Genomic DNA, 19,211 nt, shown 5'->3' with positions numbered 1-19,211 from the left:
TCAATAGTCTTAATCAATAGTCTTAAAGATTAAGTAACTTCTCTTTTATGAACCTAAGAAAATAATATGAAATGGAGATAAAGATTTATATACAAAAATATTCACTGTACTAATAATGGGGGAATGATTAAGTAAACTATAGTAAAACCCACATTATGCAGCCATCTGACATTAATGAGTTTTTAGTAATAAGGGAAAATACTTATACAGTAACAGTTCAGTAAAACACACAGAATTCAAATTAATGTGAAGATGTGATCTTTAGTCTATAAGACATGCACAGAAAAAAAGAGAAGGAAATATGCCAAATTTTAGAATGCCTTTTGGAAGATGGAAAAGTAAGATTAAAATAAACTGTTTCCCAAAACTTCTTTTTTTTTTAAAGATTTTATTTATTTATTTATTTATTTGGCAGAGACAGACACAGTGAGAGAGGGAACACAAGCCTGGGGAGTGGGAGAGGGAGAAGCAGGCTTCCCGTGGAGCAGGGAGCCTGATGCAGGGCTTGATCCCAGGACCCTGGGATCATGACCTGAGCTAAAGGCAGATGCTTAACGACTGAGCCACTCAGGCGCGCGCCCGTTTCCCAAAACTTTTGTAAGTTATTTTTACAGTCAGAAAAAACTTAAACTAAAACTTAAAAAACTTAAAGTAAAAGCTCTATGCCTTGAGCTTTTCGAATTATATGCTACAGGCTTTTTTCTGAAAGAAATGAGATATAATCAAAAATTGGGGCTTTAGATAAATACCCATAATCCTACCCAAACTATGCATACGTATAATCTATGCAAAGTACCATTGATTTTAATGTATTGCCTTTGAGTCAGAATTACTTTTACACAGTAGTAATCACGACATACATCTAATTTTGTGTTCTGCTCTTTGCTTTGAAGTATTTTTCCATGTTGCTACCTAGTCTTCACAATCATAATTTTATTGAATTCAACACTTACTTAAACTCTGGAGTAACACTAGATATAGGACCAGAGGATAAGGGTCACAGGTGGTTCCTGGCCTCAAGGGGCTCAGAGGTAAGTAGAGAAAACAGCTGGACAATTAAAGGGAATAAATAATTTTAAGAAGTCCTAGTTACTTGGGGTGCCTGGGTGGCTCAGTCAGTTAGTTAGGCAACCAACTCTTGGTTTCAGCTTGGGTCGTGATCTCAGAGTCATGGGATCAAGCCCCACATGGATCGGGTTCTGTGCTCAGCGGGGAATCGGCTTGAGGGTTCTCTCCCTCTGCCCCTCCCCCAACTGGTGTGCACACTTACTCTCCACTCTCTCTCTGAAGTAAATAAATAAATCTTAAAAAAAAGGGGGGGGGTACCTGGGTGGCTCAGTGGATTAAGCATCTGCCTTTGGCTCGGGTCATGATCTCAGGGTCCTGGGATCTAGCTGTGTGTCGGGCTCCCCGCTCAGAGGGGAGTATGCTTCTCCCTCTGCCCTCCCCCAGCTCATGCTCTCTCTCTCAAATAAATAAAAATCTTTAAAAAAAGTCCTAGTTACACAAAGATAACTAGTATTAAAAAAAAATCTCCTTAAAACGGAAACAAAATTTCAAACTAAATAGCAAAAAACAAAAACAAAAAAAAAAGAGTAATTTACACTTCTTTCTCACCTATTAAACCGTTATAAAGATATTTATTATTTTGCAAAATTTACGCTGTAACTACAACTCTATGCAAATTCTTCACCAAATCAAAAGAGCATCAAGCAAAAAAAGAAAAGAACATGAAGGACTGATTAGACTTTTTGGGAAAAAATTTTTCTAACTAAATGTTGTACTATAACAAAATGATATATTCTAGGGATATGTTAATGTATAGTATGCACTACAGATAACAATACTATACTGCATACTCAAAAGCTGCTAGGAGAGTAGATCTTAATATTTCTCATCACAAGGAAAAACATCTAACTATGGGGTGATAGATGTTAACTAAACTTGTGGTAATCATTTCATGATATACATACATCAAATCATCATGTTATACATCTTAAGCTATACAATCTTAAGCTAATACAATGTAATATGCCAATCACATTTCTTCAATTAAACTAGAGGGAAAAAAGGATCCTTAACTCCCCATTTTACTTTTGCAGAATCACAAACAAACGCCTTTTTGCAAAATATCTGAGAGCATCATCAATTTCTTAAAGTGCTCTTCTTAATCTTTCACATTCAAATCAGTCTCTTCCAACATCCGTACCAAATTTCTATAGATTTCTAATATCTGTCAGATCCACCTTGGACAATGACTATACCTCTAATTAGAGCATTTCAACATCACTTTCACTGACTGCAAGAAACCTTGCATCTTTATAATATTGGCAATTTTCCAATGCATCTGCACTGTATGATTATGGAAAATTTGCTTAACTTCTTTCTCTCTGCCCTGTCTTTCCTTCATCTATAAAACTGTACTAATCTTAACTGTATTATTATGAGGTTTAAATTATATAATTCATGTAAAGCACTTTCAGGTGCCTGATGATCAACAATTGCTAGCTGCTATTGCTATATTGGGCATATTGCTCAAAAAAACAAGGGATTAGCAAAGCCATATAGTCACTTATGAGCAAGAATGGATGCTAGAATAAGTGGGGAAGGGTATCTGAGTAGGAACCAAATTACTAAGAGGTCAGTTCATTAATGATGTTTTTTTTAAGCTCTATGCAAACTCACAATTCTGGGGCTCAGATGACAAAGACTCTGATAAAAAGGATTTCACCCCCATCTCCAGTACAATATAGTATAACAAGTACTAGCACAGGGGTACACACAACGTCCTACAAAAGTTGAGAAGGGGCATAAAATCTGCAATGGGGGAGGGGGGTGAAATCAAGACAGGCTTGTCAGAGGTACCGTTTGAGTAAAAGTCAGATGAAGGAAGGAAGAAAGTTATTTCAAAGAGAGGCACATGATGTTCACTAATACTAGCAAACAAAAAAACAGATTTAGGCTGTAAGTACCTAAGAATTTGGAGATACAGGCAGAGGCTACATTATAAAGAGCATTGTAAACTATCCTAAAGAGGTTGACCTTTATCCTCAGGAAAGTAGGGCACCTCTGAAGGATTTTAAGCACGAGGATGATGGTATCAAAATCAAGTGCTCCATGAAATGATCTCGAGGACAGGCCTTGTGTCCATCATGCACAGTACTGTCTCCCCAGGCCTTTGTTTCTTGTGTAGTTTATTCTCGTGAATAATATGCAATAAGTACCTATTTTTTTCTCCAAAAAACTGCTAATAAAAGAAAATGTCAGGAATGAGACCTAAAGAAAAGGTAATCTCAATACCATTTGCTGAATCATCCTTTTCTTGCTCAATGATATATGATGCTTCCTTCAGCATATATTGTATTTCTGTCCTAAATAGGTTAATTACAATTATATTCCAAAGAGTGCATTCTCCTAAACATTTTTTTAAGTGAATAAAAAGGGCTACTCCATTTCATGGGCCTATACATCTATCTCTGAATCAGTTTCTCTATATTTTAATTGTTGCAACTTCGTCATTATTCACTATTTAGAAATGTTTAAAAACAGAACAAAAAACAAGAAATAACATGTGTTGACAAGGATGTGGAGAGAAAGGATCCCTCATGCACTGCTGGTGGGAATATAAATTGGTGCAGCCATTGTGGAAAACAGTATGGAGGTTCCTCAAAAAATTAAAAATAGAAATATCATATGATTCAGTAATTCCATTACTGGGTATTTACCAAAAGAAAATGAAAATATTAACTCAAAAAGATATACGCACCCCTATGTTTACTGCAGCATTATTTACAATAGCCAGGATATGGAAGCAAACCAAGTGTCCATCAGTAGATGAATGGATAAAGAAGATGTGGTACACACACACATGCGCGCACACACACACAAATATTATTCAGCCATAAAAAAGAATATTTTGCCATTTCCAACAACATGGATGGACCTAGAGGGTATTATGCTAAGTGCAATAAGCTAGACAGAGAAAGACAAATACCATATGGTTTCACTTATATGTGTAATCTAAAAAATAAAATGAACAAACAAAAAAGCAGACACAGACCTATAAATACAGAGAACTGGTGGTTGTCAGGAGGAGTGGGGGTGGCAAAAAGAGGAGTGGGAGGTGCAAGCTTCCAGTCATGGAATGAGTAAGTCACAGGGATGAAAGGCACAGCATAGGAAATATAGTCAATGGTATTGTAACAGCGGTGTATGGTGAGAGATGGTGGCTGCATTTGTGGTGAGCATCGCATGATGTACAGAACTGTCAAATCACTATGTTGTACACTTGAAATTAATGTAATGTGTGTCAACTATCAATTTAACAAAATTTAAAAAATAAAAACAGATGTGCACTGATTTAAGATTATCCTGCTTACAGAGAAGGGGATATCTGGAGAAGGGTTCTTCTAGAAGCACCCTGGAGAAGGGCAAGGAGGAAAAACCTAAAAGCATAAATCAAATTCTTGGATTATATAATCAGTCTCAGGATTTATAATCAATAAAAGCAAAGCGTAAAGTTAAACTGAAATTACTCTTCCTTACCTGTTTCTCTCCATATATCAATAAGCACATGGACAGCAAGGAGACAGTAATAGTCTGAAAACTGCAATTCGGTTTTCAAACAGGATTTCCCTGTAGGGAAAAAATCCCATATTTGTATTTTAACATTTGTTCAACTAACACTGCCCCAAAGGAGTTTTTTAAAGCAGGAAAGTGACAGGAGGGAGAAGATAAAAAGAGGAAATGAAAGTAGTAAGAGTCGTGTAAATACCAGAAGAAAAATATAAGCCATGAATCAAAGGATTCAAAAGAAGGTTTAAGGCCACACTCAGCTGGAAAAGAAGAAAGAGTTCCAGAACAAAGGTGGTATCTGCAATGGCCCCAAAAGGGAGAGCAGCAAGATTTGGAAGGTTTCAGGTAAAGAGAAGAACAGAAGCCAAGGGCCATGTACAACTAAAGTAATAGTACGCTCTTTACTTCACCTAATGATTTAGAATACAGTTAGAGAAACACTGACATCTGGTCACATAATTTACACTTTACCACATATATCTAGCAAAAAGATCATCTACTTCTAAACTAAACATTTACCTCATAATTTATAACATTCATTTTGTTCAATTTCAGTCTATATATTAAAATACTAAGGCCTATAAGCAGAAAATGTCACAATTAACCATAAACTCCATGTAATTCATATGAGCCCCAGTGTAATAGAGTTAGCTCAATCAAGAATATGGACAACTATAATTATTTAAAGCTCCAAACTTAAGAAAGGTTTTACATGTGAACAGTCTTCCCACCTGACAAAATATTCTCCTTGCCAAATTCATTAAAACAAGGTGCTCTGAGTGGTGGTAAAAAACAACCAACAACAACAAAAAAAAAAAACCAACAAAAATGGACTAAACCTTAGCAAATCAGGCAACTATTACACATTTTGAAAGAATGCTCACCAAATTCTAGTCCATGCTGGTACCTTAACATAAGTTCTCTGACCACACTCAGTTTCTGATTTTTATCCATAGTGTGGTACAAGCCGAGCAACCTCGTCAGCTGCACCACACACAGATGCTGCTGCAGAGCTCTGATGTCCGCAGGCAGGGCCAGCTTATCCTCGGTTGGTGTCGACAAAGGAACAACTCCAAGTAACTGATTAATAAACTGCAATGTAGAAAAAAAGGAGCACAGATCTCAAAACAGAACTCATCTTTGGTAGGCCATAATTAACAAACATTGAAATGATCTAGAAAAGACATTTTCTTTTTTTTTTTTAAGATTTTATTTAGGGGGTGCCTGAGTGGCTCAGTCGGTTAAGCGTCTGCCTTCGGCTCAGGTCATGATCCCAGGGTCCTGGGATCGAGTCCCGCATCGGGCTCCCTGCTCCGTGGGAAGCCTGCTTCTCCCTCTCCCACTCCCCCTGCTTGTGTTCTCTCTCTCACTGTGTCTCTGTCAAATAAATAAAATCTTTAAAAAAAAAAAAAAAGATTTTATTTAGGGGCGCCTGGGTGGCTCAGTTGGTTAAGCGTCTGCCTTCAGCTCAGGTCATGCTCCTGGAGTCCTGGGATAGAGTCCCGCATCAGGCTCCCTGCTCAGCAGGGAGTCTGCTTCTCCCTCTGACCCTCCCTCCTCTCATGTGCGCGCACTCTCTCTCTCTCTCTCATTCTCGCTCAAATAAATAAATAAATAAAATCTTTAAAAAGAAAAAAAAAAGATTTTATTTATTTATTTGACAGAGAGAGAGATGGTGAGACAGGGAACACAAGCAGGGGGAGTGGGAGAGGGAGAAGCAGGCTTCCCGCGGAGCAGAGAGCCCGATGCAGGGCTCAATCCCAGGACCCTGGGATCATGACCTGAGCCAAAGGCAGACGCTTAACAACTGAGCCACCCAGGCGTCCCAAGACATTTTCTATTTACCAAAATTACTAAAATAAAAAAGTTTCTAACACACACAATGCTGGTAAAAGGCCAATGAAAATGGCATGCATACTCATCCAATGCTGGCCACAAGTAACCTGTCAATACTGGTGCTATACTAACTAAAAGATTAAAAGAATTGTGAAAATGTTTCATAAATTATTCCACATCAACATAATATATGATATGACAATGAAAAGTTTAATTAGACTATAAAGAGCAGATTACAAAAAACAAACCTACAATTACAAGTGACATACAAGTAAATTCTTTAAGAAAATATGACACATTGAGAGGAATAGTTATGTCAGTGGCCTTAAATTATTTTTTAATTAAAGTTTTATTTTGAGATAATTACAGATTCACATGCAGTTGTTAAGAAATAATCCAGAGAGATCCCATGTACCCTTCTCATCCAGTTTCTCCCAATGGTAACATCTTGCATTAAAATGTTTTTAATTCTGGGCGCCTGGGTGGCTTAGTCGGTTATGCATCTGCCTTCAGCTTGGGTCATGATCCCAGACTTCTGGGATTGTGCTCAGCAGGGATTCTGCTTCTTCCTCTGCCCCTCACCCCACTCATGCTCTCTCTTTCTCACTCTCTCAAAAAAATAAAATCTTTTAAAATAAATAAATAAAACATTTTAAATTCTTTAAATTCGTAAGAATTTTAAAAAATGTACCATTTCCATTACACATTATTAAACACAGGCTTATTCCTCACTGCCAAAATCCTATTAAGATGACAACAAAGAATCAAACCACAAGGATCAAGAACATGTGAAAAGATGACAGCAAATAAAAAACATTAACAAGATTTCAAAGATAAAAAGCAAAAGGACAGGTGTTAAGTGCTAACCTACACGCACAGGGCAGAAATCTAACATACACAAGGGGCCTCAAGTCTATTCCAGCCACAGAATCTTGGAAGGCAGAAATTCAGGGCACGAGAAAGCTCAAGTGTTGGTAGGATGGAAACAGGAGAATTGGTTAAATTCCATCTAAGAAGTTTGACCCCTCCCCTAGCTCACAGACTGACTTCCTAAACCCAGCAGAAGCCTGCAGTTTTACTCGCAAGGAGAAGCTGAACCAGAGGCACTGTAGACTCAGGGATATCAGGCATAGCTAGAAATGGTGCTATTTTTATTATTTATTTATTTATTTATTTATTTATTTATTATTTGACAGAGACACAGCAAGAGAGGGAACACAAGCAGGGGGAGTGGGAGAGGGAGAAGCAGGCTTCCCGCGGAGCAGAGAGCCCGATGCGGGGCTCAATCCCAGGATCCTGGGATCATGACCTGAGCCGAAGGCAGACGCTTAACAACTGAGCCACCCAGGCGCCCCTAAAGTGCTATTTTTAATTGTTTAAGAAAACTCCATACTGTTTTCCACAATGGCTACACAGCTTGCATTCCCATCAACACTGCATAAGGGTTCCTTTTACTCCACATCCTCACCTACCATATGATCCAGTTATCACACTACTGGGTATCCACCCAAAGAATACGAGAACACCAATTCAAAGGGATACATGCACTCCTATGTTTACTGCAGCATTATTTACAATAGCCAAATTATAGAAGCAGCCCAAGTATCCATTAATAGATGAATGGATAAAGAAAATGTAGTGTATACACACAAACGCACACGTACACACACTGGAGTATTATTCAGCCATAAAAAGGAATGAAATCTTGCCATTTACAACAACATGAATGGAGCTAAAGAGTATAATGCTAGGTGAAATAAGTCAGAGAAAGACAAACACCATGATTTCACTCATATGTGGAATTTAAGAAACAAAACAAATGAGCAAAGGGGGGAAAACTTGGCAAACCAAGAAACAGACTCTTACCTATAGAGAACAAACATGGTTACCAGAGGGGAGGTGGGTGGAGGATGGGTGGAATAGATGATGGGGATTAAAGAGTACACTTATCATGAGACAGAAATGTTGAATCATTATATTGTACATCTGAAACTCATTTAACACTGTATGTACAATATACTGGAATTAAAATAAATAAACAAAAGCTCTGTGTTAGTTTAAAAAAAAAAAAGAGGATAAAATGAAACTCAGTTATTCAGTGATGAGCGCCCTGGTCCCCTCCCCCTACTCCCAACCAGATCCCAGAATGTCACATGCCAAATGTTTGAGACCCCAAACACAAGGGTGGCAAACAGGTTTATGAAAAGTATTTCTGAGGGGCGCCTGGGTGGCTCAGTCGGAGTCCTGGGTCCTGGGATCAAGCACCACGTCAGGCTCCCTGCTCATTGGGGAGTCTGCTTCTCCCTCTCCTCTCTCTCTCAAATAAATAGACAAAATCTTAAAAAAAAAAAAGGTATTTCTGGGGCGCCTGGCTGGCTCAGTCATTAAGCATTTGCCTTCAGCTCAGGTCATGATCCCACAGTCCTGGGACTGAGCCCTACATCGGGCTCCCTGCTCCGCGGGAAGTCTGCTTCTCCCTCTCCCACTCCCCCTGCTTGTGTTCCCTTTCTCGCTGTGTCTCTCTCTGTCAAATAAATAAATAAAATCTTAAAAAAAAAAAAAAAAGTATTTCTGAGGTGAGTGGTGAGGGGTGGGAGGATAGAGAAAGTATGGGGGAGAATGAAACAGATGATCACCTCATGTTTTAGACTACACTAAGAGGAATTTTATACTTTTATGGTTCTGTCAGATTGGGGTGAATCAAAAAAATATTAAATCTGGGGAAGTAAGCTGTGCAAGAAAGGTAATCTCCATATACAAAGTGCTTCAGCCTTTGGTCATAAAAATATAAATTCTGAATAAACACTAAACTAAACTAGGGGGCAAGTACTTAAGGAGAGAAGTGGGATGTTGTAAATGAGATGATCATCTTTCCACAAAAGGGCTCCAACAGATGAAGACTGTAACTGTAAAAATAAACTAACAGCTATACAAATCTGTAATTTAGAAATACGGAGGTAAATCACAGAAGACACAGGAGTTGAAAGTGATCTGGCTGTAGAAAGCCAGACCAGGGTGAGGGTGGCAAAGAGCTGCTACTGTTTTTCAATAGAAGCCTTATAGTACCATTTCGCTTTTTCAACTTTATCCATGTAATTTTTTGACAAAAATTAAAATTAAAAAGAAAACCCTACTCATGCAGTTTCACATCTGTAACAACTTTGCTTCAATTTGTCTCCAATTGTATGAATTTTAATTATTATCAGATAATCATTTGCAACAAAGAAACTGTAGCACTGGTTTTCATTTTTTTTTATTAAATGCCTATATAGTTTCTACTGCCCGCTGTTCCATTCTTGCTAGCTATTTTATATATTAGTGATGCTTAATATTAATGCCTTCTTCAGGGAATGCTGAAGAATCTTCCAGATAGGTTTTGTCATGAAACAATACATTGATTCTTTATTCTAATCTGTACAGTTTTACTGCTATGCAAAAAGCTTCCTTAAAAACTGGAATCATTTGTTTAGCTTAAAACCCCAAGGCAAAGGAAATCAAAAGATAAAAACATCACTCTGGGTGAGCCACTTCAGGATAACTGGATTCAGTGGCCTACTCGTAGGGGCTAGTCCCAGTTTTAAAAGATTGGGACTACAGCTATCAGCTTGAAACCTACTTGAATGGTTTGCAATCCTCTGACAAACACGCTGCTGAGTGGCAGAATTTTTAGCTACTGAAGTCATCCTACATTTAAAAAGTTGTGGCAGCAAAATGACCCCTCTCAATGAAAAATTTACGTGGGACTACAAAACTCATTGCAACAGCTTTAAATCCTTTGTCTCACAAAACGACGACTACCTATCACTGCTAGTATTCCAGCATTTCTAGAGGGTTCCTCCTCTCAATAGATTATTACTATATGAGGTCACATGAGATGACCTAAGACTTTCAAACATACTAATACAGTAGAGCCGCTTGTACTAGATACACATTAACAAACCCTTGTGAATCTCAGCTGAAGGTAATTTAAGTGTTCCTTTAACGCAGCTCCATTATTTGATGCTTCAACTTCTAAGATGGGAAGCAACAGAAGACATGATCAATTGTTCCAAATCTTAGCACTTAGTACATAATATGTGCAACATAACTGAAGGAATCTCTTCAACATGGTTCTAGATTCTGCTTAAATCTCTCTAGTAACATGAAACTCACACACTATATTTTTAGAGAATCTAACTACTAGAAAGATCTTTTTTCCACTGGCCAAATTTTGAATTCCCTGTAACAACTTCTTGCTGATCCCAATTCTCATTCCCCTTTTGTACAGGAGCTTTTCAATTATGAGAAAGGAAGGACTGTGTCCTCACCAGACCAAACCTCTCTTCCACTTAACCATTTCTCTCTCCTATGCTTTCAAGTCCTCCTAGAACCCAGAACCCTTTTTCTGGATATGCAGCAATTAATCCGGAAAATCTAAAACTTGGCCTGTGCCCTGTAAGTACAGCACTCCAAGAATAGCTTTACTAAACAAAAGTGAATGGTGACAGTCATTTCAGAACCAATAGAGACCACTGGCTACTTACCAGTTTGGGAATGCACTACTCCATCTGCCCTAGATACGTCACCTCAAGACTGCCAAGTATCAAGCCCGGTGGACTGAAGATATGACCACCAAACAAATACTCTAGTCACCTCCACTATGGAGGTGACAGAAGGCATTCTGGAATAACAGGTGGTGGTAACCCTGTGATAGGAAGGCTTCATTGCAACCTTCACTATTTACAAAGGTATTTATGAGTAAAACTGATCAAAGCCACAGACTTTTATACATGCCACTGTTTCTTTATATGGTGCTCTTATCCTACCCCAAATACACTGTTCTTCCAATTGGTAGAGTACTCCAGCTGCCCATTACCAAGGACACTCTGGACTAAATGCTACAAACCTTTAATGTGGAACAGGGTATGAAGTTCCCAGCAATGGGTGAGCAATCTGACCCAATACATGTTGCTGTGGATGAGGAGTCTAAAGATAAGGTTCTCCATCTCATTATGTAATAGATTTACATTGGTTCATTCACATCAGAAACTCCCAATATATGACAACTAACTACAGTGTGGTACTCTGGATTAGATCACAGCACAGAAAAAGGACATTAATGGGAAAACTGGAGAAATCTAAATAAAATCTAGGGGTTAGTTAATAGTAATGTACCAATGCCAGTTTCTTAGTTTTGACAAATGTACCACCATGGTAATTAAGATATTAACAAGCAAGGGTTAAGAGTATGGTGTAACTTTCTGTACTATCTTCGTGACTTTCCGGTAAATCTAAAATTATTCCAAAATAAATGGATCAAAATGTAAAACCTTGCTCTGCAAAGGATCCTATTAAAGGATAAAAAGACAAGCACAGACTGGGAGAAAATATATGAAACCACGTATCTGACAAAGGAGTTGTATCTAGAATATCTAAACTCTCAAAATTCAAGATGTAAAACAAACATCTTGAACAAGATGTAAAGCAAACAATCTAGAAAGGGAGCAAAAGACAGAAACACACATTTCACTGAGAATATAAAGCTGGCAAATAAGCACATGAGAAGATGTTCAACATCATTAACCATTAGGGAAATGCACATTAAAACCACGATAAAATATCACTACGTACCTGCCAGAATGGCTAAAATAAAAAATAGTGACAACACTAAATGCTGATGAAGATGCAGAGAAACTGGATCACTCATTCACTGCTAACAGGAATTTAAAATGAAATGGCCACTGTGAAAGTTTGGCCATTTCTTTAAAGAAATTAAAGAAAAAAAAAAAAAAACTAAACATGTAGCTATCATTACACTACTGGGCATTTTTTTCCAAAGAAATTAAGATTTAAGTTCACACAAAAAAACCCACACACAAATGTCCACAGCAGCTCTATTTGTAACAGCCCAAAACAGGAAACTGGATGTCCTTCAACAACTTAAAGAAGTGATGGCACATCCATACCACAGAATACTATTCAGCAATACAAAAGAATGAACTATTGAAACATGTAACATGGATGAAGCTCCAGGGAATTATGTTGAGGGAGGAAAAAAGTCAATCTCAAAAAGTTACACATAATATGATTCTATTACATAACATTCTTAAAATGACAAAATTACACAAATAGAAACCATATTAGTGATTGCTAGGGGACAGAGACAGGGAAAGAGGAAGGTGCAGGGAAATGGCCGCAGGTAAAAAGGGGTAGCGCATGGGATCCTGGCGGTGGAACTGTTCTGTATCTTGACACTGGTGGGGGTCACTGAATCCACATGCACTACATACTGCACTAAATACACATGTAACGTACCACACATACACACACAGATGTAAAACTCATGAAATCTGGATACAGTTAGTGAATTGTATGTCAATTTCCTAATTATGATATTATACTATAGTTATGCAAGATGTTATCAATGGGGCAAAATGGGAATGGGGTATACAGAGCTCTCTGTATCATTTCTCTTACAACTACATGTAAAAAACAAAACAAAAACACACCATAAAACAAAAAGACAATCCAATTATCCATCAGAGGCTTATTCTCTTGGTGGCTTAATCTAACAAGAAATCATGTCTTAATCCAATAGCACCTGGAGTCCTTGACCTTGGCATCTTGTGTTCACCACTCTCACACACAAATTTAACCTAGTTACAGTAAATACAGGCACCCAACAGAATTCTGAACCGTACTTACTTTTGTACACTGTGTAGCAGGCAAGAGGTCAACAAACACCTTGAGGTCTGTAAAACAACAAGGTTTATCCCCAAACTTTTTGAAATACTGGAACATTAATTCTTCTGGATCACCTAAGAGAGAGAAAAAAAGAAATCACCAAATTAATTCATGAGTGGAAGCAAATTCTAATTTAAGAGGTCTGATTTGAAAAACATTTATTTCAATTAAATTAAAATTTTGCTTGATGGTGTTCAGTCAGTTAAGGGTCTGCCTTTGGCTCAGGTCATGATCTCATGATCCTGCACCCTGCATCGGGCTGCCTGCTCAGTGGGAAGTCTGCTTCTCCCTCTGCCCCTTCTCCCAGCTTATGCTCTCGCTCTCAAATAAATATTTTAAAAAATAAAAAATAAAATTTTGCTTGAATGCTTGAATGAGAATGACAATGAGGGCTGCAGGATGGCTTGCCCATTTAAACAAATACTTTAAAAAGGAGCTGAATCTTACAATCTCAGTTTACTTGTTATTACGCTTCAGAAATGTGACGCTTTTCATTAATTAAAGTTTAAATAGCTAAAAAGTTTTCATTAAAGTTTAAATAAAGACTGAAGTTTATATACAAACATTAAACAAACATGCTTCTTTCCACAGTTCTTGAACTACTTAACAAGTATTAAATGTTAACTAAATTAAACGGAATGTTTAACAGGCACACCAACAGAAGAGAAAATAAATGGGAAGAGTCACAAGCCAGTAACTCCCAACAAGATCACTCACTATGGAAAATTCAAACCTGGATCTGCAGAAGCTACCAGTGCCTTTTGTTTTTCCTCAAATTAAAAACAAAATTAAAAACAAAACAATTTTAAAAACAAAAACTAAAATAATAAAGAATCACTTACTGCTCCGGGTAAAAAAAATTTTGTGGGGGCGCCTGGGTGGCTTCAGTGGGTTAAGCATCTGCCTTAGGTTCAAGTCATGATCCCAAGGTCCTGGGATTGAGCCCTGCGTTGGGCTCCCTGCTCAGCGGGAAGTCTGCTCTCCCTCTCCTTCTGTCCCTCCCCCTGCTCGCACGCTCTCTCAAATAAATAAAATTTAAAAAAAAAAAAATTTGTGGAGGGGCACCTGACTGGCTCAGTTGGTAGAGCATGTGACTCTTGATCTTGGGATTGTGAGTTGGCGCCCCATGTTGCTGGTAGAGTTTACTTTAAAAAAAAATTGTGGAGACTAACCAAACTCACAAATTTCTATTACGCAGGCTGGTAAGAAGGAAGAGAAAGACAGGAGATGGACATAGCAAGTGCCAACACAGATCCAAATACTTTTAGTTCCAGCTTTGGAAAGAAGCAATTCTTTGGGATCTATCTTAACATCTTGCTGAAGCTCAAACGAAAATTTTCATTTGCAATTCTGGAACTAACAGAGACTAAGGTTTCTGAAGTAGACCTAAAAAAGTCAACATGGAATTCAAAAACTGGTTGTGAAAACTCTACAAAGGGAATGAGAGAAGCCCACAGTTAATTTCAGAATAAGCTGCAAAGAGCATTAGTTAGATGATTAAAATGAACAGAGATAATCTAAGATAGGTTTTAGAAACTGGAAGTGCTCATCATCTCAGGACAACTGGTGCCTGAACAAGACCCTTCTGATCAACTTTTAACGAGAACCAAACTTCCATAATGGTAAGTATGGGGAAAAAAGGTTTCTTTGGAGCTTTATCTTAAAAAAATGCAACTAAAAAATTAAGTTTATTACCTTAAACTTAACAAAATTTAGGGTATAACTAAACTATAAGCTAATTCTTAGTATGAGCAAAGAATTACTGCTTTCTGAGGGGGAAGGGTGCCATTTTTCCAACAAAATTGTAAACTAGCACAATATGACATCCTTCATTTCTTATGAAGTAAGCTCAAAAAGAAACATTTTTAAAAAACATCAAAGGGCTTCATCAACTTTCCCGAAAGCCTCTCTTCATGCATTAGTACCCAAATCATGTTTTTCTTCTATCTTGTCATTGTCCTTATAAATTTTCTCTTAACTGTTAATTGTTCTAACTCTGCCAGATGTTCTTTCATCAATGGTTTTGTGAGTGCTTGAAGCAGACTTTCAAGAAACTTTTCATCCACTTCATGAAATCTTAAAACTTTCATGAAACTGGCTATTTCACTTTGAAATTGATTTTGACATTAATGTTGGGTCAAAAAAGAATGCCTGATGAAGACTCTGGTGGAACAGGAAGAGATGCTAATGTTGAGTTGAAGATATGATTGAGGGCTAATGGTATCAGTAATCCATTATGAGTAAATATTTTCAGGTTATGAAGACGTTTGCTTCCCAAACATGACTTCATCGTAGACCTCAGAGAATGAATACTGCACTTGGGTATGGAGGTCATTCCTGTATCTTCTCCAAGGTTCCCAAATAATATTAAGGGTTCTTACCCAGTTTGTACTCATCATTAAAACCTTGACGTCTTAAACGTCTAATCAGTTCCAGTTTAGCAAGATGTGGTCCTCGGAGATGGCGGGAACTTTTAGATTCTTCTGTTATCCGATCTTCTATAAACTTCACAGCTTCTTCTGCAGAATAATGCACTTCTCCTTCTAAAGAGCTAGGTATAAAACACATGGAGAAAGGTATTTTGTATCTCTCTTGTCCATCCTAAAACTTAAAAGTGAAGCCAAACTGACTTAAAGAAACAAATTAAAAAATAAAAAGCACTCTGATAATTATAAAATAATATGGGAGTAAAAGAACTATGAGCACATTCTGACAACATGGCAAAGGATTACTCCCGATTTTGGCATCTGATTACTGCACCATGACCTATTACCTCTACCGCTTTCTTAAAAAAAAAAAAAAAAAAGGATAACTTTATATACATAAAATATTGCCTAATTAAAAAATCTAAGTAAATTTTACTTTACTGCTTAAAGAATGAAGACTGAGAAAAATAAGATGACTCAGTTAATATTACAATGTAAGCATCAGCTCATCACCATCTTAAATCGTGCTTCCTTTTTAAAAAGATCCCATTTATGTTTGTGTTTTTGTCTAGAATAGCAAAGAAAGAAAAAAAAAAAGGAAACCAGCAACAATCCAAGTGTCCATCAGTCCATCAATGGGGGATAGGTTAAATGAATTACCGTACATTTCTAAAGAGGAGTTCTCTTAAGTCACTAAAAAGAATGAAACGAATCTATATGTATCGTATATGGAAGATGCTCAAGATACATTTTAAGGGAGAAAATACTAAGTTGCAAACCATTATGTCTAATATGACTGCATTTTTATGTTAAATAATGAGAATAATTATGTTAGTATATCGACAGAAATAAATCTGGAAGACAAGACTCTAAACTGCCATCAAGAGTTATCTCTCGGGGCACCTGGCTGGCTCAGTTGGCAGGGCATGCGACTCGATCATGGGTTCAAGGATCATGGGCGTAGAGATTACTTAAAAAAAAAAAAGAAGAATTATCTCTGAGTCAATTATACCTCAATAAAAGTGGAAAAAGGAAAAAAATGTTATTTCTGGGATGGTAAGATAACTAGGAACTAACACTTTCACACCATACATTTCTGCACTAGTTTAAGATTTTTTACAATGAACACATATTTATTTTATAATTTTAAAAAAATGAAAAATCTTACTTTGAAAGGGATACACTATTGAGACCAAAAAAGAATTCTATTAGGCTTCCAATGAAATCCTTTTGATACACCATGCTAAAAAGTGCCACTGTAATTCAGGAAAGGAGTCAACTTACTGTTCACCTTCAGCAGGAGGAGTCCAGGCGTCTTCAATCAGTCGAAAGACAGAATCGAAGTAAGTCAGATAGAACTGCCAGTCATCTGAGCTAAAATCAGATGGAATGGTACACAAAGGATTAAACCCAAGTTGTGACAAGTCTGCTCTAGGAACCACGATACTCAACTTATTTTCTAGGTTACATTTTAGTCTTTACTAGGAGAAGCCCACCCCTCCCTCTGAGTTTCCTCTGCTGCCCTAAAAGGGCAACTCCAAAGGCATTTTCAAAGCAAAAAAAGTTTAAGAAAAAAAAAAGTAAAAAACTTTTAAGAAACAATTATTTCCTTCAATGAAATAACCAGGTCCAGAAAACTAATATTCTTAACAGAAAATTCCCACATTAGCACTTCCCCAAAATGGGGGGGGGGGAAGGGGGAGGGACATGTTTCTTTTAGACCAATACTGAATTTAACAAATCAATGATTTTTAGCATTCATTCTAAAGATGTAACACTCAGCACCCTTGTGGCGTAAGTTCCATTATACCTCTTTACCAAAAGATAAAAGTTCATCAAAAACTTTTAAAAAATACGTAGGACACACTACTAAAAGATTTATGCCCAGGCAATATAAAAGACAACAGATTAAAAAAAAAAAAATTCAGTAGTGACACCTGAGAGTCCCACTCTAGTCTCATGGTCCAAAAAGAAGCATCTACTCACTTTTTCAATAAGAGGCGCCTGGAAAGGGCATTGCACTCTGGCCACCTGCTCAGCTTCTTATACATAGCCATGCATTTATTTTCCCGACTTTGAATCTCACTTGTCAACTTCTCTACAATTAAAAGTTATAAAAATTGGTAAGCTGGTTTCATTTCTGCTCAGAAACCAGAATAAAGTCCAAACACAAGAAGGAAAATGTCACATTTTCTAATTCCCTCTCTTAGAAAATGGGACCACTACCAGATACAAACTATTATCTTAATAAAGATTATTTTCCTGAGAAGAAAAAAGTAAATTTCTGATACTAAACTTTTATAATCATTTTTTTCTATAAAGATCCAGAATGTATTGAGTTGAGGATCTAAAACATGGGGTACACTTATAAAACCCCAAAAGCATCTAGGAACTAGTATATTTGGTCCATAGACAGACTTCCCATCTATACAAACAGTTCCAAAACATTGAATGAGCTTGGACTGGAATGGGATGAGCAAGGTGAGATGTTAGGAGGAATACAAAAATGAACAGAGATGAATGAAACACTTTCCCAACAGCTGGGAACAGAAAAACTATGACTACTATTTCTGAACAAATTAGATTTGCCCCAACCTTTCAGAACAGCTTAGCAGATTACGGATACCAACAATTACATTATGAATTTCCTACAGATAATCTTCATTTTAACTATCCTAAACTACAATCCAGCTGGGTAAAAACAGAAAGGCTGACTTATACCCATATGCAAGGAGGCTGAAATTGAAGAATAAATAACATTAAACAATAATAATCTCTCTCTCAAATAAATAAATAAAATCTTAAAGCGGGGGGTACCTGAGTGGCTCAGTCAGTTAAGCATCCGACTTTGGCTCAGGTCATGATCTCAGGGTCCTGGGATCAGCCTGCATCAGGCTCCCTGCTCAGCGGGGAGTCTGCTTCTCCCTCTCCCTCTGGCCACCACCCTCCCCCCGCCACATGCTCACTCTCTCTCTCACTCTCAAATAAATCTTAAAAAAAAGAAACAATAATAACAACACCAAAAACTCCTACATTTTATATAATTAGTTAACTATCAGTGTTAGTTTTATAACCATATACGGTCAAGTAAAGGATATACACACCTGTATGAAATAAAGTTTTTATTTTTTTATTTTTTTTTTTTAAGATTTTATTTGACAGGGGCACCTGGGTGGCTCAGCGGTTAAGCGTCTGCCTTCGGCTCAGGTCACGATTTATTTCAGGTCCCAGGGTCCTGGGATCGAGCCCCGCATTGGGCCCCCTGCTCAGCCAGGAGCCTGCTTCTCCCTCTCCTGCTCCCCCTGCTTGTATTCCCTCTCTAGCTGTCTCTCTCTCTGTGTCAAATAAATAAAATCTTTAAAAAAAAAAAAAAAAAGATTTTATTTGACAGAGAGAGAGAGCACAAGCAGGAGGAGTGGCAGGCAGAGGGAGAAGTAGGCTCCCTGCTAAGCAAGGAGCCCGATGAGGGACTTGATCCCAGGACCTTGGGATCATGACCTGAGCCAAAAGCAGATGCTTAACCGACTGAGCCACCCAGGCATCCCTGAAATAAAATTTTTTAATGACTGTTCCTAATGAGAGATCTGAGGCTATTCATCTACAGTTAGATTCCCCCAACGACTATAAAGGCACAATTAAAAACCAAGTTTG

General features: G+C 37.5%; 1 protein-coding gene across 3 annotated transcripts in view; it reads right to left on the bottom strand.

Moving 5' to 3' along the window:
- Positions 1-19,211, bottom strand: part of NAA25 (N-alpha-acetyltransferase 25, NatB auxiliary subunit) — a 73,311-nt gene that overhangs the window by 28,812 nt on the left and 25,288 nt on the right. For 2 of the 3 annotated variants that reach the window (XM_036076628.2, XM_078060953.1), the window contains exons 8-13: positions 17,547-17,658; positions 16,845-16,934; positions 15,516-15,685; positions 13,096-13,208; positions 5,460-5,667; positions 4,546-4,635 (exon numbers count right to left, since the gene is read on the bottom strand). In XM_036076628.2, coding sequence (XP_035932521.1) covers positions 4,546-4,635; positions 5,460-5,667; positions 13,096-13,208; positions 15,516-15,685; positions 16,845-16,934; positions 17,547-17,658 — 783 coding nt within the window. The remainder of the gene's footprint in view (positions 1-4,545; positions 4,636-5,459; positions 5,668-13,095; positions 13,209-15,515; positions 15,686-16,844; positions 16,935-17,546; positions 17,659-19,211) is intronic. The other variant, XM_036076629.2, reaches the window with a different exon arrangement.

Source organism: Halichoerus grypus, chromosome 13 (genome assembly GCF_964656455.1).
Source record: "Halichoerus grypus chromosome 13, mHalGry1.hap1.1, whole genome shotgun sequence".
Taxonomy (NCBI): Eukaryota; Metazoa; Chordata; class Mammalia; order Carnivora; family Phocidae; genus Halichoerus; species Halichoerus grypus.
This window is presented reverse-complemented; position numbering and strand designations above follow the sequence as displayed.